Source organism: Peromyscus eremicus, chromosome 23, assembly GCF_949786415.1.
Source record: "Peromyscus eremicus chromosome 23, PerEre_H2_v1, whole genome shotgun sequence".
Lineage (NCBI taxonomy): Eukaryota > Metazoa > Chordata > Mammalia > Rodentia > Cricetidae > Peromyscus > Peromyscus eremicus.
Window position 1 is genome coordinate 42487810 of NC_081438.1, and position 21489 is coordinate 42509298.

Here is a 21489-nt window from a genome sequence, read left to right on the forward strand (position 1 = left end):
GGCAGGTTGATGGAAACTGAGCGGATGAAGGAAAGTGTACAGGGATAGGATCAAGTCTCAGGGGACCAGGCAGCGATGACATGATGGAGTGGTTAGCTTTAATTGTCAGTTTGACACAACCTAGAAGAATAGTCTTAACAACGGATTGTCTACTTTGGGTGGGCTTGAAGGAATGTCTGGAGGGCATTGTCTTAAGTCAATTGAGGCATCCTAATATGGGCAGCAGCATTCTCTAGGTTTGGGCGACTGTGGAAGAGTAGAGAAAGCTAGGCATGTGTGCATTTATTCTTTCTTTTGGATGTGATGTGACTAGCTGCCTCAAGTTCTGCCTTGATTTCCCTGTAGTAATGAGCTATAACCCAGAACTGTGAGCCAAATAATCCCTTTCTCCCTCAACTTGCATTTTTTCAGGATGCCTTATTGAGCAACAGGAAGCAAGAACACCTGACAAGGGACCGAGGGCGGGGGAGAAACTCTGGATAGGAGTGCGGCTGTGCAAGCAAGAGGGCCTGAGCTCGCAACCCCAGCCCCTGGAAAAGGCCAGGCATGGCCACTTTAGGAGGTGGTGGAGACAGGAGGATGTCGGAATTTTCAGGTTGACAGTCCTGCTGAAAAACACTGAACTCCAAGTTCTGTTTCAAAGGAATAAAGGGGAGAGCTATAGAGGAGGACACCAATGTTGTCTTCCTCTGGCCTCCAAGTGTATGCGTCAACACACATGTGTACATCTCTCTCTCTCTCTCTCTCTCTCTCTCTCTCTCTCTCTCTCTCACACACACACATACACACTCCTCTGATCTCAGCAAGGAAGACAGAGAAAATTAATGGAAAACACTCAGGTTCTGAATGCATCCCATATCTGTTAACTATATTGAAGTGTTAAAGTGAGGGACAACCATGGGCTCTAAACCCAGTGAAACCTGAAAGCCAGAGAGTCAGTCCCATTGTGACAGTTAGCTTTAATTGTTACCCTGACATAATCCAGAGTCACCTGGGAAAAGAGTGTGAATGAGGGACTTCTTACATTGGGTTGTTTTGTGAGCTTGTGTGTGGGGGATTGTCTTAATTGACAGATGTGGGAATATCCAGCCCACTGTGGATGGCACCCCTCCCTGGGCAGGGGTCCTAAACCGTGTGAGTGGGGAAACTGAGCTGAGCACCAGCAAGCGAGGGAGTGAGCATGCAGGCACACATTTTTGTCTGTTCCTGACTGTTGATGTGATGTGACCAATTGTCTCAAGCTTCCACCATCCTGACTGTCCTGCGGTGATGGACCGTCAGCTGGAATGTGAGGCAAAATACGCCCTTTTCTCCCTTGAGGTGCTTTTTGTCAGAGCATTTTATCACAGCAACAGAAATGAAACTAGGAGACACATGGAAGACGAGGAATCTCAGAGCTTTGTCAACACACTAAGGCCAACAGGCAGGAAGAGGAGCTGGCGCGAGCCTGAGACAGGTCCGTCCACCTGTCAGAAGAGTATGGGAGCAGAAGCTGAGGTGGGCTGGTTCTCAGCTGGCAGTGCACGGGACTGCAGACTTCTTGCAGATCCAGAACTTTTGAAGTTCACATTTGGAGTCATTCCAGCCATCCCCAGCGAATTCCACACAGTCTTCTTCCCCAATGTTGTTGGGCTCTCCTCTATTCCAATACTTCTGGAATCTGGATAGTCGGTCAACAACACGTTAGTCTGCTGCAGTGGCATGCTGCCAACCACGTTCTTAGCTTCCTGGAACTCAATGTCTCACATCCCCCAGAATGCATATGGTGGATGGGCCTTGTTCTGAATCCAGGGACACACCAGAGTAGGGTGGCTTTGAATTCTGACTCTAGTTATATTTTATATTGAGAGAGCATGGTTTTCAAATGTAAACCAACCAATCCGGACTCCATTACTGGGTTCTTGCACTCTGGACCACAATGCACCTGCCCCATGCCAAGCACCAGACAGCTAAAGGTCAGGACCCTGAAATGGCAAACTGATAGATACTAGGCCTGTCTCTCCTGTTCCTCTGCATGGACACCAAAGTAAAGGCTCTTTCCATTGTGTGTCCTTCCTGTATATTCTGGCTTATTGTGGTTCTTTCCCATGATCTCTTGTCATGCTGCAGGATCTGGGAGCATCTTTATAAACTACCTTTAAGCTATCTTTGTCCTCCCTTCCATTTCCTCCCCTACCCCCTTTCCCCTTCCTTCCTCCCCATTTACTTCCTTTTTACTTTTCCTTTCCAAAAACTTTTTGAGACAGGGTCTCACGTATCCCAGGCTGGCTCAGAGTTCAATATGTAGCTGAAGATAACATTGAACTTCTGATTCTTCTCCTGGTAACTCCCAAGTGCTGGGGTTACAGGCATGGACCACATACCAGATTACAAAGTGCTGGGGATTGAACCTATGGCTCCATCATGCTACGTATAAACACACTTACGTGTCCAACCCAGCACGCCATCTTCCCTTGGTTAAAGTCCCCTCACCCGTGGCCTTGCTTTATTTTGTATTTTATATTACTATCCTGCATTAAAACCCACACCCCTCGGGGGAGCTTCTCTTGCTGCTTTCCTGGGGGGATTTGCTGCTTTTCTGTCTGTGCATGGGTAGGGAGATCTCCTTCCATCAGCAAATGTGGGCAGCACTTATTCCTAAGGAGCCAGGGAGAGGGGAGTGAGCCCCAAAGACAGTTCAAGTCAGAGCATCAAAGACCTGTCTCCACTCCACTCTAACGGTTGTTCCCTTCTCCTGGATCTACCTGGATGACAGAGGTGAGCCATCCACCCACAGCCATGTGGCTTCCTTCTTCAGGTCTGACAGCCCCATCCAGGTTGGTCCTTTAGCCTTAGAAGTCTGCTGCAGGAAGGTCTGGAGGGGAAGAGGAGGAGAGTCAGGGAAATCTCTTCTCCCCACTTTCAGCTTGTGCCTCCCCAAACTCTCTCAGGAAGTTCTATTTGCAATCCCACCTTTCCCCTTCCTCTTTTTCAGGCCATGGGCACTCATGTATGCTTAGACGATATTAGCTATTTTTATGTCTGGAGACTATGGGCACATGCACTCTGGCACAGGGTGGTACCCAGCTGGCTGGATGTGGAGGCACACGCCTTTAATCTCAGAACTCCACAGGATCTCTGTGAGTTCCAGATCAGCCATGGCTACTGAGTGAGACCCTGTCTAAAACACAATAACATTATATTTAAAAAAGGAAATACACAGCTGACCTCTCCACCCACATCTGCTAATGTTGCAGGGTCTCTCTTAAGAATTTTGAGTAAGTCAATAGAATTTCCTCATGACTGCCCTTAATGTGCTGGAAGCAGATCATACTAATTCATGTTCGCTTAAGATGTATGGTGAGGGGGGCGGGAGGGAGGAGAACAAGGGAATCTGTGCCTATATGTAGAACTTAATTGTATTGCAAAATAAATAAATTATAAAAAAAAGTAGTACAGTTGAATAATTTTATATAATATATGAAAAAATAAAGTAATATTTCTCCTTAAAAAAAGATGTATGGCCCTTCTTTTCAGTTCTTCAGTGACACTTCATTATAAATTTGATATTACCCACGGTGAGAATATTTACACCTGGGGAATTGGCAAGCACGTTGTGTGTGAGAGTTGTGTGTCTATATATGTATGTATGTGTGTTTACCTCATATGTATATATGGGTATGCATGCCACAGCACATACGTAGAGGTTAGGGGACAACTTGGGGTTAGTTCTTTCTTTCCACCATGGGGGACCAAACTCAGGTAGCCAGGCTTGACAGCAAGCACCTTCACCTGCTGAGCCATCTCACCCCATTCCTCCCTTTTCTTTGGATTTGAACCTCAAGCTTGTGATGCAGCCCCACACCAGGTCTTTTTTTTTTTTTAATTTGAATTGTGTCTACTTGTATGTCTGTTTGGATGGGTTATGCATATGCCACAGTGCAGGTATGTCTGTCAGAGGACAACTTAAAAGAGTCAGTTGTCTCCTTTTACCATGTGGGGCCTAGGAATTGAACTCAGGCTGTGGGGCTCAGTGGCAAGCACCTTTGTCTCCTGAGCTATCCAATCAGCCTGCATACCAAGACTTTTGTCTCTCAGAGAGCAGGTGGCTAAATACTGACCAGCACAGAGATGATATCTACTGCATTTCAGGTGTCTCCCAAACACTCACAAATGTTTAGTACATGATTCTATGCCGAGGGCTTGGGATCCCCCCATTTCTACTCGTTACTTCTTTCCCTCACGTAACTCTGGCAAACTATCTTAATCCCGGGTGATCAGGAGCCAGGTGTACAGACAGACCAGGGCGGCATCCCACCAGATGTACCTGCTCTTCATCACTTTCGATGATGACCAGCTGAGCCTCCACTTCCTGGCAAGCCTTGACGGCATTGTTCCAGTTCCGCTGGGACTTGGAGAAGAAGTAACAGTTTCCTAGGAGGAACGTCCAGTCCCAGGGGCAGGGGCGGCACAGGCGGACTGTTGGGGAAGTGGGTTAGGATGTACTCACACCTGGATGTGTTCCTGTGCCTGCTTAGCCTTCAAGCTCTCCAGAGTCAGGGCCCTCCCATGACACAGCCATGTTGCCAAACCACTTCCTTTCCATTTCTGTGCCCCTCTGCAACTCTAGGGGAACCCGGGAGTCCCCACTTCCTCCAGACTGGAAGAAGTAGAACCTTAGAGCTCAGAACAGAGGCCAGGAGACGGCTTTGTAAACACTGAGTGCCTACTGTGTGCACAGCCCCTGTTAACATCGAGTGCCCAGGTTCCTGTGAACATTTAGTGCTTGCTGTTTTCATGACCCCTGTAAATACCAAATGCTAATTCAGAGGAGGGAACTGAGGTCCAGCGATGTCTGAGGACCCACAGTAAAGACTGCCTGAGGCCCTGAGGCCTCTGGTCTCTGTTCACTCACGGAGTTCAGTCTTCATCTGCACCAACTGCTGGTAGATCTTCTCCTGCTTAGAATCATTCTGCACCTGGAAGCTAGGGATCCTGGAAACTGGGCCAAGAAAAAAGAGGGGGAACTGCCATTATTAAACAACTACAGTGTGCATTGACTTGAGATGGGTCCCCAGGGACATAATGCCATTTCTCTTTTGAGACAGATCTCACTCTGTTGCCAAAGGCTCTCAAACTCCTGGGCATAAGGACGAATCATCGCTCAGTTTCCTAAGAAGCTTGGACTTCAGGCATGTGCCACAGCCCAACGTCGGGGACTTCCTCCCCTTTGAAGATTAGGACACCTAACACCCAGGAGACTTGGCCCCATTTCCTCTTCTAGATGGTGAGAAGTAAGGGCTTAGAGCTCAGAACAGAGGCTTAACTGAGTGCCTACTCTGTGCATAACTCCATGAACATTGTGTGATGACTCTTCACAGTCCCTGTGATCATTGAATGCCTACTGTGTGCACAAATTCAGTGAAGATAGAGTCCCTACTGTGTTCATGGCACAGCTGATGTTAATGTGATTGGATCTGGAATGAACCAAGAGACACTTCTTGGGACAGGGAGGTGAGGGTATTTCCAGGAAAGAGTAACAGGACAGGGAAGACCCGCACCTAGTGGGCAGCACCTCGCAGTGCTGGCCCAGACATGCCAAACCAAGGGAAAAGCAGGGCTGCAGCTGTCTGTCCATCTTCCCATCTACCCTGTTATTGTTGCTGGTGTTTTGCTGATATTGATCCAGCTCCTTCAGCCTTTCATTTGACCTGAAGGTCTGTGGCTCTCCAGGAATCCTCCAGGCCCTCAGACTGGGACTCTGAGGCATCCAGATGTGTGGAATGGGTGACTAATGGGTTCTCGGCCTTTTGATAAATATTCATTCTTGGAGTCTGTTCTTCCAGAGAAGCTGACCAGTGCAGGCTTTGTAAATATTGAGTGCCTACTGTGTATATGGTCCCTATGAACACTAAGTGCCTACTGTGTGCCTGGCCCCTGTAAACAGTGAGTACTTATTGCGTGTGTGCTCCCTAAAAACACTGACTGCCTAGTGTGTGCATAAAGTTTCTGTGAACATAGAATACCTAGTGTATGCATGGTCCCTAAAACACTGAGTACCTCCTGTGTGCTCCTGTGAACATTGAGTGCCTAGTGTATGCTTAGTCCTTATGAACCCTGAGTACCTAGTGTATGTATGGTCCCTGTCAACATGGAATGCCTACTGGGTGGTAAACATCAAGTGCCATCCTTGTCACCTGTGGCCTCAATTCACAGGTGAGGAAACTGAGGCACAAAGAGCTCTGCAGGACCTCTAGTTTCTCACTCACGGAGCTCAGTCTTCAGCTGCGTCAGTTGCTCAGAGATCTTCTGCTGCATGGACTCATTACATCCCTGGGAGCTGGGAATCCTGGAGACTGTGCCAAGAAAAAGAAAGAACTGCTTTTATTAAATACCTCCTGTTTGCCATGAACTGCACTGGGTCCCTGGGGGTCTTACATGGTGTTTTATGGACCAGACTGTGTCACAGATTGTTACAAATTGCCTGGCACAAATGAGCACTCCCTTTCTACTTCCCAAGTGGCTAGGACTGCAGGCACAGGCCACTGCCCCAGCTTCTGCGATGGCTTCTCATTGATGTCTTGTTTAATCTCCTTTGAAGACTGAGAAACTAAACACCTAGAAGAGTGTCTAGTCCCAGGGATGGGGTTAGTCAGAATGAACCCACACTTGGATGCCTATGTGCCTTTTTGGCTCAACCTTCAGGCTGTCTGGAGTGAAGATCTTCCCTTGACACAGCACCCTGGGGGACTATTCCCTTCTCTGCTTCCTAAATCCCTCCCCAACCCCAGGAAAGCCCAGGAGTTCCCATCCATCTCCTTCAACTTAAAGCTCAGAACAGACACCAAGAGATTGGCTTAATTGAGTACCTACTGTGTGTACAGCACTTTGAACATTGAGTTCACATTGTTTATATTAATATTAAGAACCTCTGAACATTAAGCGCCTAATGTATGCAAGGTGCTTGTGAGCACTGAGTGGCTACCCTGTATACAACTCCTATAAACTCAAGTGCCTACTGTGTGCACAGTCCCTGTAAACAGCAAATATCATCCTTGTTGTTTGTTACTCTGTGGTTCCAATTCACAGATGAGGACACTGAGGCTCAGAGAGGTCTGATGGCTCAAGAAAATTGACCCTACAGAGACCCAAGGCCTTGGATCTCTAGTTTCTCACCATGGAGTTCAGTCTTCAGCTGTGCCAGTTGCTCAGAGATCTTCTGCTGCATGGACTCATTCTGCCCCTGGGAGATCGGGATCTTGGGCACTGTGCCAAGAAAAAAACTGCTATTATTAAATACCTACTGTGTGCCATGATCTGCACAGGGTCTTTAGGGACATTGTGTCATTTTAAAAATGTGTGTGTGTGTGTGTGTGTGTGTGTGTGTGTGTGTGTGTGTGTGTGTGTGTGTACGTTTGTGTATGGAGGTCAGAGGACAGCTTGTAGGAGTCAGTTCTCTCCTTCTGTATGTTTGAGGGGTTGAATTTAGGTCACCAGTCTTGGAAGCAAGTACTTTTATCTGCTAAGCTTCTGCACCAGTCAAGTGGCATTTTATTTTGTAGATAAGTCTCACTTGGTGTCAGCACTTCTCAAACTCCTGTGGATCAATGGCCATCCCTCCCTCATCTTCCCAGTAGCTCAGACTGAAGGTAGGTGCTGCTAGTCCAGCACCTAGGACAGTTTCTGATGGGTGTCTTGTTTAATCTCCTTTGAAGACAGAAACTGAGCACCTTGAAGAGTGCCTAGTCTCAGAGAGGGGACGGGTCAGGATGAACTCACACTTGGATGCCCTTGTTCTTTGTCTGCTCAAACTTCAGGCCCTTCAGAGTGACAGAGCATCCTAGGGAACCATTCCCCTCTTTACACCTCCTCCCTAACCCCAACCCCAGGAGTCCCAAGTATTATCCTCCAGACTGGGAGAAACTGAGGCTTAGCAATCAGAACAGAGACCAAGAGAACAGTTTAACTGAGTATCTACTGTGTGTATGGCCCCTGTGAACATCAACTGTGGAGATGGCCCCAGAGAACATGCCAAGTATGGGCGTGTTCTCTGGGAACACTGAGTGCCTACTGTGTACATGACCCTTGTGAACGTCGATTGCTTACTGTGTACACAGCCCCCATGGACACTGAGTTCCTATTGTGTGCCCAACCCCTGTAAATACCAAGTACCATTTTTTATTGTTATCCTGTGGTCTCAGCTCACAGAGGAGAAAACTGAGACTCAAGGAGATCTGACAATTTAAGAAAATGGAGTCCTTCCCCATGGAGCCCTCCCCAGGCATAGAAACTTCTGGGTTTTGGTCACTCACAGAGTTTATCTGTCAGCTGGGTCAGTTCCTGGTAGATCTCTTCAAGCTTGGATTCCTCCTGCCCCTGGGTGTTTGGGGTCTTGGAAACTGTGAGGAGGGAAAAAAAGAAAGTTTCATTATTAAGTATCTCCTGTGTACCAAGTCCTGCACTGGGTTCTCTGAGACATTGTGTCACATTTTTATTTATTTATTTATTTATTTATTTATTTATTTATTTATTTATTTATTTATTTTTGAGATGAGTCTCATTCTGTTGCCAAGGCTTCTCTCATATTCTTTGGCACAAATGATCATCATGCCTCAGTTTCCCCTGCAGCTGGGACTGTAGGCACATGTCAGCACCCCACAGTCTAGGAAAGTTTCTCACCAATGTTTTCCTTAATCTTGTTCAAAGACTAGAAAACCTACCACTCAGAAAAAACTAAATCATAAGGAGAAATAGATCCAGGATCTAGGATCTACCCATGCCTCTTTTCTCATTCTCACAGAAGACATGGGGGAATCCTCAGAGGACATGCCATCCACTTGCCCACCCCACTTCCCTTCTAGACCTAGAGAAGGCCCTAGCTGGAGAACTGGGTCAGAGAGCTGAGGCCTCCATTATGCCTGACCTTGGACGAGAATGATCAGCAGGAGCCCAGCCAAGAACAGGAAGGAGAGCAGCTGCAGGACCAAGGGGCTGTGTCCCAGGCAGCCTGCCCGAGAAAAAGTGGACTTTTAAGTATGATGATGTCCCTGCCTTATGCTGATTCCAGAACAGGTAATCAGCATCCTCCTCCCACCGGCTGTGAATCCAGACTCTGAGATTCTACCCCCACATGGTCCGTGATTTCATTCGCTGGCTTCAGTCTCCTCATGGTCTGTGATTTCCTGCTCCATATTATACCTCCCCACACCCTCAATTCCCTACCCTAGTTTCCACTTCCCCAAGACCCTTAATTTCTTGGTCTACCATCTATCTTCCCAGGACCCTCAATTTCCTGTCCCAACTTCCACCTCCCCATGGCCCACGATTCCCTTCCCTGGCCGTCTCTTCCCATAGTTGTGATCTCTCCCCTAGCCACCTCCCCCAGCATTCCCGGTGGCCCACGATTCCTTGCTCCAGCCTTCCTGGTGGCCCATGATTCCTTGCCCCAGCCTTCCCAGTGGCCCACGATTCCCTGCTCCAGTCTCTATCTCCCAGGGAAAGAGAAGTTTAGAGTTCTAGCTTTCAACTCTTTAAGACCCACTCTGGGAAAGGCTTTCCACTTTGCCTCAGCCCCTCACTCTGCCATACCTGCCAAATTCTTGATTCCAGAATTTGATTGTAGTCTGGAGCTTTTGCTAGAACACCTGGTGCCACTGACCATCCACTCTTCATCCTCTGAGGGAACACAGTTCTAGTCAGAGCCTGGGCAGGCTCAACTCTGAGCTGCCCCAACTGGTTTCCCTCACCATGCTCCCACACCCCGGCCCAGCCTCACCCACAGAACCCAGCTGCTGCATCCTGGTTTCCGTGGAGCCACGCATGGTCACCGCTGTCCCCTGGTGCCTGGGACTGCTGGAGACCTCAGCTTTTATCTGCTAGTGTTCTCTAAATGTCCTTTCGGTCAGGAAGGGGAAAAAAGGAAGCCCATGAATTGCGGAAGAGTCTGAGGGAGGGACCGCACCTTTCACATGGTCTGTCTTGTGCCAGATAACTAAAGGTTGAGATTTTTTTTTTTGTGGGGGTGGAGGCACCCATAATTTGGGGTTCCATAGCAGAAAAATCTGATGTGTTCATGGTGTGATGAAATTATGGGTGCCCTTTCAAAGCCAATAACTTACACAATAAATCCATTTTGTTATGCCCTTTCCACCTATGCTGAGTGTAGGAGAGCAACACCCCATCTTTGAAGTTCCTCTGTCCCCCCTGACTCCAGGCTGTCTTGCCTTGCTGGTTCCTGATTCATGGACATTTCTGCTGATTTTGTTGTTCTCACATTCCTGTCAATTGAGTGCCTGCTGCTGTCAGGACATCTGACAGCTGGGTGGACTCATTCCTCAAACCTTTCCACACTGTGATAGCTGAGGAACTTCACAACCAGATTAGGTAACTTCTAATAATAGTTAGTCACACAGCTGGTTCATAGTGAAGCTGGGATTTGAACAGGGACAGTCCACCTCTATGTTGTGAACCTAGGAGAATCAAATAGTTCCAAGGAGGGATTAAAAAGTTCCCTAGATGCGTCAGAATCATAGAATTTTGAAAAACCAAGCTGGTGAGGTGGTTCCCTGGGTAAAGTGCTTGCTGCACAGGCATAAAGATGTGAGGTCAGATCTCAGCACTCAAGTAAAAAGCTGGAAGTGGCCACACACACCTGTAACTCCAGCATGGTGGGGACTGGAGACAGGGTGGTCATGGAGCTCATTGTTCCACAAACCTAGTCAAATTGATGAGTTCCAGGTTCACTGAGAGATCCTGTCTCAAAACATAAGGTGGGTGAGAGGTGGAGGATGATGCTGATATAAGCCTTATGCACACACTTGTACCAACATGTATATGCAACACACACACACACACACACACACACACACACACACACACACACACACACACACTATAACCATAGCTAAAAGACACATGGAACATAAAAGAAGAAAAGAGACTGAGAGGTTAGCATGGAGAATAAGGATTATCTTGGGAGTTGGAGAGATGAGGGTGATGTGGAAGAAACTCATAGTAATAGGACTGATTAGTAAGGCTTTACTAATAGATTTACTCAGGAGATATTAAATCATATAAAGTAGAATTTGGCTAAGGGAGGCCACCTCCAAAATACCTCAGAGATGAATAACGTGCTAACTAGGCCTGTTAGAGAAAAGCTGAATTCTAGGATATAGAAATATTTGTTCACCAGGATCATCAGCCATCAGACTCCATTCTTGGAACAAAGGAGACAATCCTGACCTACAACAACCATTAGAACCATCCCTATACCAACGCTGGCCTCTATGGTTGCTCAAGGAGGCGGCACAAAGTGACAGCCAGTGTTAACTCCTGACCTGCCTTAGAACCCCTTGCCCTCTCTTTGAGAAAAGCATAATTCTGCCAGGTGGGCAAGATGATCCCAGGCAACAGCTGTTTGAAAAGAATAGCACTGATGCAGAGTTACAGAGATAATTCTGGCAGTATCTCAGCTGGGGGAAACTCCCATTGGCCTGCAGCACCCTGTTGTCACTCCCACCAACCAAGAATAAGAGCATGGCCACAGTTTAAAGTGAAGTTTAAAGTAAGTTTTAATTAAATACTGGCCAGGTGGATGGGTTCTGGCCAGGTCCATACCCAGGTTCCTGGGAAATGGCCCAGAATTAAGTAGGGCAAGGGCTTAAGAAGGAAAACCCATGATTCATTGCATTTCCCATCAGGTCCAATCAGAAGCAATCATGCATCCTGACATTCTCCAGCCTACATCCAATCAGGGGCAAGCATACATCCTGACTATTTCCTGCCTACGTACCCCCTGCCCACATGTGGTCAAGCACATCTGGTGCAAATGGGTCAAACACACTTGTTTAGGGGAGTAAAAAACCTGTGGCTTGTTATCTCCCATAAATAATAGCCTCCAGCATTTCAGGAACTATCTATCCTTGGGCAAGAGGCTTGCAGATCAGAGACATTTTTTTGTTTCATGGATCTCTTATGCATAGTAATTAAAATTTAAAATGTAACTTTGGCTCTTACATTGCCCCCTTGAATTGTATCCTGAGTCAAATCCTTGACTCTGTGATGGGTACCTGTTCATATTGGGATCTAATAACCATCAACTTAACGGTACCCAGACAGGAATTATCAGTCAGTTAAGGCATCGTTGATGCAAGAGCCAAGTGCAATTAGAAGAAACAGAAGGGCCAAAGGCCTTGTGATGGCTGACAGAGTTACTATCTAGAAGGAAACTGGAAATGAGAATGGGGACCAGTTATTTACTTCATCTTAGGTCCCTTTTTTGTAATAATTTTTTTTTCTGTAGCACTGCCAGATTATTTCTAATAATTCCTGAGTGGTTTATATAGAATCAACAATTTTCTCTTAAAGTTGAACAATAACCTCTCTGTTTTACATACAGCAGGTTGAGTACCCTATAATATTACAGAAATATTTCAGCTAATGAATCTTCCTGTTGATAGATCTGGGTCTGTTTGGTTCTAACAGGTACGTTTCTTGGTATGCCAATAGGCACTATAGGTAGCTATTTTGTCCCCTGTGACAGGGAGTTTCCTTTTGATCTAGTATTCCAGCCTGTTAGCAAGACAAACCTGCCTACCTTTTCTCTAAAGGAGACCTAGTAGTTCTAGAAGAAGCAAGGCTTGATTTTTACGTATGAAGTAAGCTAACAAGGTAGCTGTAGCCTTGGGGAAGAATCTGGTTGCCTGCTGCTGCTAAGTTGACAAAGTTATGGTTAGCCTAGTCATATATATCATCAGACATTTGAGAAGGATGAATTATAGCATGAAGTATAATCCAAATGGCCTGTGTATCAATTAAAATGACAGAAATTAGTCCATTACCTAGATAGCCAACCCATGCTCTTGTGGTCTCTATGGCATTGGGGGCAGAGGTACCAGGACAGCATCAGTCTTTGGCTACCAGGTCCAGAAGGTAAGAGTTTTTCCTATAGAGGAGTAACATGGATGAGACTAATCTCACTTTGTCTAGGAAAAATGGGCAATCAATTCTCCAGTGTCCTGCTTGTCTACAATTGGGGCTGGATCCTGGTGGCAGGTGCTATATCAGGGCATTCTTGTCCAGTAGTTAGCATTACCACAATTCAGGTGGAGTCATTGTGGTACCCTGTTATTTTCTTTGGAGACTTTGGGATCACTGCTAAAAGCCAGGAGTCTCTCTCTGTCATAGTAAGCTTTTTCCATTCAATATTTTAAATGCCTTATTAATCAGATCTCTGACAAGTTTGAAGACCATTAGCTATTAAATATATTTGAGCTAAACAAACCAAGGCTTAATCGTGAAAGCATTTCTAACATGACTAAAAGTTTGATCATTATAAATGACTATTAACCTGTATTTTTTAATTATATATTACATTTTAAATGAACTGCATAGGTACAATACCTTAAACAAGAGTAGAAACATACATATAGTATAATAAAAATAACTTTAAATTTGTATCAATATAGAAAAATCCATACCAATGTGAAATATTTGAGACTAGCAGTTTTTTTAAAAGTAGATTTAATAATCTACCTTTTTATTTATTTAAAAAGTAGATTCAATAATCTACCTTTTCTTATTACCTCCCTTTTATGAAAAAAGATCCCTGAATCTAACCTCCTTTGTTTGGTTTCCTCCCTGACCATAACCAATAACAACTTGCAACCAACCCCCCTAAACAATGACAAACATCCACTGAATGACCAGAAACCATCCACCCTATCTCTTGGGAATGTGGCATCGTGTTCTCTAGACTGCTTCCTGTTGTCTGGGGTGATGGCATCTCGAGGGGACCCTGAGAAAACTGAGACAGTGGTCAAGTCCTGGGAAAACTATTTGTAACATTTGTTGTCCAGTCTCAGAACTGTTCCCATGCAGAGGGACCCGTACATACGTCACCTGCCATGTAGTTTTTCTTGGTTTACTTCTTTGTCTTCAGCCAATATTTTCAGGAGGTCTCCCCTAATCAAACCTGATCTCTATTAACCTTGAAGGAATCCACAGCCTTTTATTTCCTGTGTAAACAAAGGCATAACCTCTTCTCCAATGCACTACATTTCCTGGCTTCCATTTTGAAGCCAAGACATCCCTAAAGTATACAGGCTGGTTTAGTTTAGCAGTTCCTATCATAATCCAATGTCTCTCAGCAGCTGCCATTTGCTTATCAGCATTTAAAAAATTTCCAAGTTAACAAAGCAACATATAAGACCCAGGTGCCCCGTGTTGTTGTATGATGTTTTGTTTGTGTTCTGACAAATAAAGCTTGCCTGGAGATCAGAGAGCAGACATAGCCACTAGGTAGCCATAGAGGTCAGGCAGTGATGGCACACACCTTTAATCCCAGCACTTGGGAGGAGGAAGCAGGAAGATCACGAGTTCAAGGTCACCGTGGGCTACATGAGATTGAGCCAGTCTAAAAGAGAAATAGGGCTGGGTGGTGGGTGCATGCCTTTGATCCCAGCACATGGAAAGCTCAAGCCTTTGATCCCAGCACTAGGGAGATGGAGACAGAATCTTGGCCCCATTCAGTCTGAGGATCTCTAGAGACAGGACTCTGCCCGTTTACTCTGAGCTTCTGTAGAGGTAAGAAGTGGCTGTGGCTGCTCTGCTTCTCTGATCTTTCAGCTTTCACCTTCAATATCCGACTCCAGGTTTTTATTATTAAGACTAATTAGGATCATGCATCACTGTGTATTTCCCATCCTTACATGGTTTATTTTTTTTATATTACTTTGTTCTTTCTTTAAAGACTTCAGTCAATTTTTTCTTAATTATCTTTAACAGTTTACAATAACTTATTAGCTTTCATAAGACTAGGACTTGTGGGTAGGGCTTGTGAGCAGGAGCTGAGGATGCCTAGAGGATAGTATTGCCCTTGACAAGTTAATAGGCACCATAGCTATATGTTAATGGAAGGGCCATAAGTTCCTTTCGGCAGAGATAAGGAGAATGACCCCCCTGTTTTTTGGTGTTTTGATACAGGGTTTCTCTGTGTAGTTTTGGTGCCTGTCCTGAATCTCGCTCTGTAGACCAGGCTGGCCTCGAACTCACAGAGATCTGACTGGCTCTGCCTCCAGAGTGCTGGGATTAAAGGTAGTGCCACCACCATGGGGCGAATGACTCCCTTTTTAGCAAGCGGGCATTTTCTTCAAGCCCATGAGGGAATGGGAGCTTTATCTAAATGACTGACCTTGGGAAAAGGACTTCATCATTTCATGTCCCATAGCCTTGTAAATTTAAATATTTTAAAAGCTGCTCTTTAAAAAGTATCCAGTTTTTAAAAATTTCTGTAAAACTTTATTTTTGATATTTCAGGAACACACAGTTGAGAGATTTTAAACACTTTTTTAAGGGGAAATTTTAAAGTTTTACAGAATTTTTTTTTTTTTTTACTTCAAGAGGGAGAAAACAGGACACAGCCACAATCTGCATAAGGCAAAACCAAGCTTCAATAGAGCAAACCATCCAAAGCTCAGTATCTGGGATTCATTCACAATCCTTTTGGTTTTCTTGAGGGCTGGGATCACCTCTTAGGCCCCACCTTGGCGGCATATACATAGCCTGCCTTTTAGATCCCAGCCCGCTCCGCTTCACTGTGGCTGGAGTTTCTGGTGACTATCACGTGGCACCGGCATTTCCAAAACTGCCAACTGGGCTCTCTTTAGGAACTCTAGCCCTGCCACACATTTGCAAACCTCAGATGTTCCCCATGATCACTTCATGTCTTTAAAACCATTACCTGGGTGACTCTTAAATGATAAAGTTTAGCTGCTAGAGCAGGGTACATTCTCATATAAAAGCATGGAAGTGCAGCTTCAACACCTTACTAAACACGCACAGATTTTAAATCCTGTCCTTCATAAACCTTGTTTTCAGGACAGGACAGGAATTATCACACAAAAATCCATTCTAATTGTTAGTATTCTGACCCACCCCTTGAAATCCCACCCCCTTGGCACCTCCCTGCGTCCTGATGTAAAAGCCTCATTCTAAGGAAAAACTCCTCCCCTTCCTCTCTCTCTTCTGCTTTTCCTCCCACGAGGTGCACCCCCCCTCTTTCCTACCCTTCTCTTCATCTCTCTATTATAATAAACTCTCCACATGGATGCAGCATCTGGGTTGTGAATTACTGGCCACCGCCTCAGCCAAAGCCATGCCCAAATGGCATGCATCTGCCCAGCTGGCTGCTGCATCTGCCCAGCATGGTCCCCTGCACTCGTGGGATACCCTGTCCTGGCCAGCTGGGGATTTCCCATGCATGCATAATTCATAACACTAATCCAAAATATCTTATAGATCTGTTGTTGCCTCCTTGGTAGGCCCAGTCCACATGGTCGCCTTTAGTCAAGATGGTGGTGAAATCACATGACATCTGTCTTCTCCATGCCCAAAGATGGTGAAGTCACATGACTTTCACCTTCTCCAGCCTTAGCAAAGATGTCCATCAGCCTTGTGGCTTTGGCTCTCACACTGTCTCTGTTTAAAATGTTCAAAGTGTAAGCTGGGGCTGGGACCTGAAAGATATTTAAGGATGATGGTGTGTGTGTGTGGAATGCATGTGTCTTAGGTGTGTGTAAGTTAATAAGAGCATTAGCCAGAGCTGGACAAAGGCTGTTAAAGAGCCTTTCCTTCATTAACTCTAAGTGTGCAGAGTAATTCCTAACTGAGAAGGCTGCTCAGCTGGTTGGGGAGTAGGAGTCTGGGAAGACAGGATTTTCCCTGCAGGCTACTCTGGACTCTCCTGACTGCTGATCACTAGTACAGATTCAGAGAGAAAAGAAAAAACTGAACAGGGAACCTGCAAGATAAGGTAAGCTGCAGAGACCTCCAGGTCTCAACCAGTCCCATCCTATGGGGTGGAAGAGGGCTCTGATTAAGCCCTAAGGGTTCCTAGTACAGCCAACAGGCTGGAGAAGGCTGACAGTCAGATTTCCCGTTAGGAAGACACTAGGAGGGAGTGTGCTGTAAGCTTCAATTGAACGTGAGAGTGAATGGAGGCTTGTTTGTCAGGGAACGCTGTATGTGGTGGAGACGCCTCTGTGCAGGCTGTTTAGGAAGAATGAATTTTCTGTGAGAAGATCGGTTACTTGTTTTGGTTTGATTGATCTGGATTGATCCAGATAACCTAGATTGCAAACTCACTTGCATCCCTGAAGCCTGCTCCATCTGCCCTTGAGGGCTGAGCTTCTGGCCCATAGATCTCTCTCTCTCTCTCTCTCTCTCTCTCTCTCTCTCTCTCTCTCTCTTTCTTTCTCTCTCTCTCTGACACAGAAGGTTCAATTAAGACCCGGGAGCCCCTCCATAAGGAGGAAGGAATCCTGGTCTAAAAGGAAAAGAATCCACCTATGCAACAGTGGGAAAGCTGTTGTACTTATTGGGTAAAGGTCCTAACGAAAAAGACATTGCCTAACACCTCATCTCCTTTAGGGAAAACCTTTCTCAATGAATGGCAAATTTATTGTTATTGTATCTTATGGTACTTAAAAATGTTAAATTGTTTGATCAAGGGGATTTATATGTAAAGATTAAGATGGCTGGATGCTTTAAATCTAAAAAATGGTTTTTCATCTTGAAATAATCCATGTGAGAAAGATACAAACAACACAGATTAAGCTAAGTAAGACTATATGAGTCCCAAAGGGCACAGTGGGCTCACACCTTTAATTCCAGCAATCGTGAGACAAAGGTAGGTAGGTCTCTGTGAATTTGAGGTCAGCTTAATCTACATAATGAGTTCCAGGCCAGCCTGGGCTATGTAGAAAGACCGCATCTCAAAAACAAAACAAAACAAAACAAAACAAACAAACAAACAAAAAAACACAAAAAACAAACAAACACAAAACCAAAAAACAAAACCAACCAACCAACCAAAAACCACCAAACAACAACAACAACAACAACGGAAGAGTCCATGAGTCCTTTCATTTTGACTAGAGATTCACATCTCAGAATCTCCTGGTGTCAGAGCTCAAGGATACAATGCTTTTAGAGGCAAAACTTACAGCTGCATTAGTGTTACATGAGAGTCAGAGTAACTTTGCAACATTTATTTTGACAGAAAATAGTACTTATTTCAGACACAGCATGAAAATAATTTTGATCTATATTTGAAAATAACCTTTTCAGTTATTTTAGCCCATATAAACATTAATTATTTTGGTTATTGCATCTGGACCATGATCAGGGTCATGGAAATTCCAAATGTGTTGCCAAAGTGGACATGACTGTTGGAGTTGAGGGCTGGGATGGAGAATCTAGGCCCCTCACTTTTCTGGTCCTTTTATAGTATACTTTTGCAAAATCTAAACCAACTTAACATATTTTTTTACAAGGTGGCTCATTTTAGCACAAAGGATATAATTACAGGAGAGAAGAGTATGATTGGTTCTCATACAGGGACATCTATAAGAACAAAAGATGCACAATTAATTTTTACCGCAGATCTTACGTAACTAAGTTTCTCCAAATAGCTAAAGCTTAAGAAGGTTAGCAAAGATATACGTGACTAGACATGGATCTTTAAGTCAGTTTATATTCATAGGAACATTTTAAAATTTTCAGCATTAAGTACATTATCTTTGCATATGACATACTCAGACCTTCACTGGCTTGGCTTCAAATTTTTTATGATTTTGTCCCTGTCTTTATTATCCTATCTCCATGAAATGTTAATCTGGGTGAGAATAAGACCACTAACACAACTTGTGAGCCAAATTTGAATCGAGCTTTAGTAAATACTGGACAGGAAGATAGACACTGGCCAGGTCCATATCCAGGATTCCCAGAGAATGGCCACAAGTTACACTGGCCAGATGCTTATAAAGGCAAACTCACAAAGCTATGCATTTCCCACCTTCATCCAATCAGGAACAAGCATACACCCTGACTTACTTTCTGCTTACATAACTCCATGAACTATATTTGTGGTTTAAAACATATTTTGGTACTAAAAAAATCTTCATTTTAAAATTAGGTTTTTTAAGACAAAATCTTAACAGGGACGTATTTTCTTAGTTTATAAATTCTAATCTTGTGAGAGTTGCTAATTTATACTAAACTGTTAAAACAAAGGTAATTAAGGCATAATCTCCCAGAATTGTAGCCATGTCAAGTGAAATGTAACTTATTTGCAGAGACAGATTGGAGAGAGACCAATTTATATCTCCCACTATTCAGTCATTCTGGTTATGTCAAAGTTAAGCCTAAAACAGGTAACTCAAACAAGTTTAAAAGTAAATAATATAATATTCAAAGTCAGGTGTATAAAAAACTAGTTATGGAGAATTAAATGTTCAATAAAGTGGGTTAAGTTTACAATACACTTACAAGGCAGGCATCCCTAGGCTCAAGGGCTCCCTTTTCCATTGGAAGGGACACAGACCCCATCAGAGCAAATTTGTATGCATACAGGGCAAGGATGCATGGGAAATAAGACTGCTAGAATCTGCTGCTCCATCTTCTGCTGTGTAGATGAGACCAAGAAATGCTCCCCGCCACCTATAGAGAGACCTGGACTGTGAAAATCCACCTAGCCCAGTTTATGTGAGTCACCTTCCAGAGACATGGGACCAGCCTCAAGCTGTAAACTTGGATGCCAATAGGTCTAATCACTACAGAAGTTTCCAGAGTTCGGCAGGGGACATTTGGAGACAGGGATCATGATGGCCTTTCTTCTCTTTGGACTCATGGTGATATTGGTCATAATGCTTCCCATAGGGCTAGCCACAATGGCCCCCCAGGATTGGATTCTGACATGAAGAAGTTTACTAGCTCTGATATATCTGGAAATAATAGTTTTTAAAAAAAGATACTATCTGATTTCTTTAACAAGCTATGGCTGGCTATGGATCCAATTAGCAGGTCCTTGTAGATGATATATATTTCTTACAGCTGTAAAAGGGGTCACGTGCCCGTTTGAAGGAAGAATGCTGTTACTATGCTAACAGGTCAGAAATGGTTAGGAACATGGTAGAACAGCTAACGGAAAGGGAAGTCCTAGAGGCTCCTGGTGTTCTTGGAATGGCTGCTGCATTTAAAAGGCTTGGCTAATGTCTCTAACAGAACCCTTCCTTCTGACTGTGTTAGGACAGTTGTTCAGACCATGCATTCTGAGCTGTTCGACCAAGCTTATCATTGCTTGGATAGAGGCTGAGAAGCTACAAGTAGTTCTGACCTCGGAGTCAGTTTGCTGGTGAAACAGGAGGACCCTGAGCGTTTAGTTCCCCATGGCACAGAATTTTAAACTGCAGCTTTATAAAAGATTTCTAACAGCTTTAACAGGTGGGAATGATGTAGAAGAAATGCGAAGTGATAGATGTTATAAAGAATTTACCAACAGATTTGCCTAGGAGACATTAAATCACACAATGTAGAATTTAGCTAAGGGAGAGCATGGAGGTCAGAAGAGAGTGTCAGCTCCCCTGGAAAGGAAAATCTAGTAAAACATAGTCTGTTAGGAAATTTCTAATGCCTAGCATGCTAATTTAAATGAAAACAAAAAATGTCAAGATGCCTTTGAGCCTCTCATACTCTTATAAGTAATCCCAATAAACTCATGGTTCACTGAGCTGGATTTGAGTGGAATTGTTTCTTTGATCCATCACTGTTGCCTTACCTGGGGTGAATAAAAGTCAGAAAACAGACCCCCAGGTTGACTACCATTCTTCATCGTCACTACTACGACGACGACGACGACGACGACGACTACTACTACTACTATTACTACTATTACTACAACTACTACGACGACGACGACGACGAAGAAGATGACTACTACTATTACTACTATTATTACTATTACTACTATTACTATTACTACGACGACGACGACTACTACTATTACTACTATTACTACTATTACTATTACTACTACGACGACGACTACTCTACTATTACTACTATTACTACTATTACTATTACTATTACTACGACGACGACACTACTACTACTATTACTACTATTACTATTACTATGACGACGACGACTACTACTACTACAACGACGACGACTACTACTATTACTACTATTACTATTACTACTACGACGACGACGATGACTACTACTATTACTACTATTACTACTATTACTACTATTACTACTATTACTACTATTACTATTACTACTACGACGACGACGATGACTACTACTATTACTACTATTACTATTACTACTACTACGACGACGACTACTACTATTACTACTATTACTACTATTACTATTACTACTACGACGATGACGACTACTACTACTACTATTACTACTATTACTACAACTACTACTACGACGACGACGACTACTATTACTACTATTACTATTACTACAACTACTACTGTTGCTAGTGTGTCAGGGGTGCCACAGCATGCACTCAAAGGTCAGAAGACAGTTCTGTGGAGTTGGTTCTCACTTTCCATCTTTATGTGAGTTCTGAGAATCAAATTCAGGTCCTCAGGCTTCCAAAGCAAGGGCTTTACCCCTCCCCCACTGCCATTCTCATCCTGCTGTCCTATTGGG

At 44.3% G+C, this 21489-nt stretch overlaps 1 protein-coding gene across 1 annotated transcript; it reads right to left on the reverse strand.

Moving 5' to 3' along the window:
- Positions 1 to 997: 997 nt before the first annotated feature.
- Positions 998 to 9649, reverse strand: LOC131897842 (CD209 antigen-like protein B). The gene is made up of 9 exons (XM_059248797.1): positions 9568 to 9649; positions 8903 to 8986; positions 8292 to 8378; positions 7156 to 7245; positions 6249 to 6335; positions 4895 to 4981; positions 4307 to 4458; positions 2745 to 2854; positions 998 to 1660 (listed from the first exon to the last, which is right to left on the reverse strand). Exons 1-9 carry the CDS (start codon positions 9638 to 9640, stop codon positions 1510 to 1512), a joined length of 921 nt encoding a protein of 306 aa, XP_059104780.1. The 5' UTR covers positions 9641 to 9649; the 3' UTR covers positions 998 to 1509.
- Positions 9650 to 21489: the final 11840 nt, after the last annotated feature.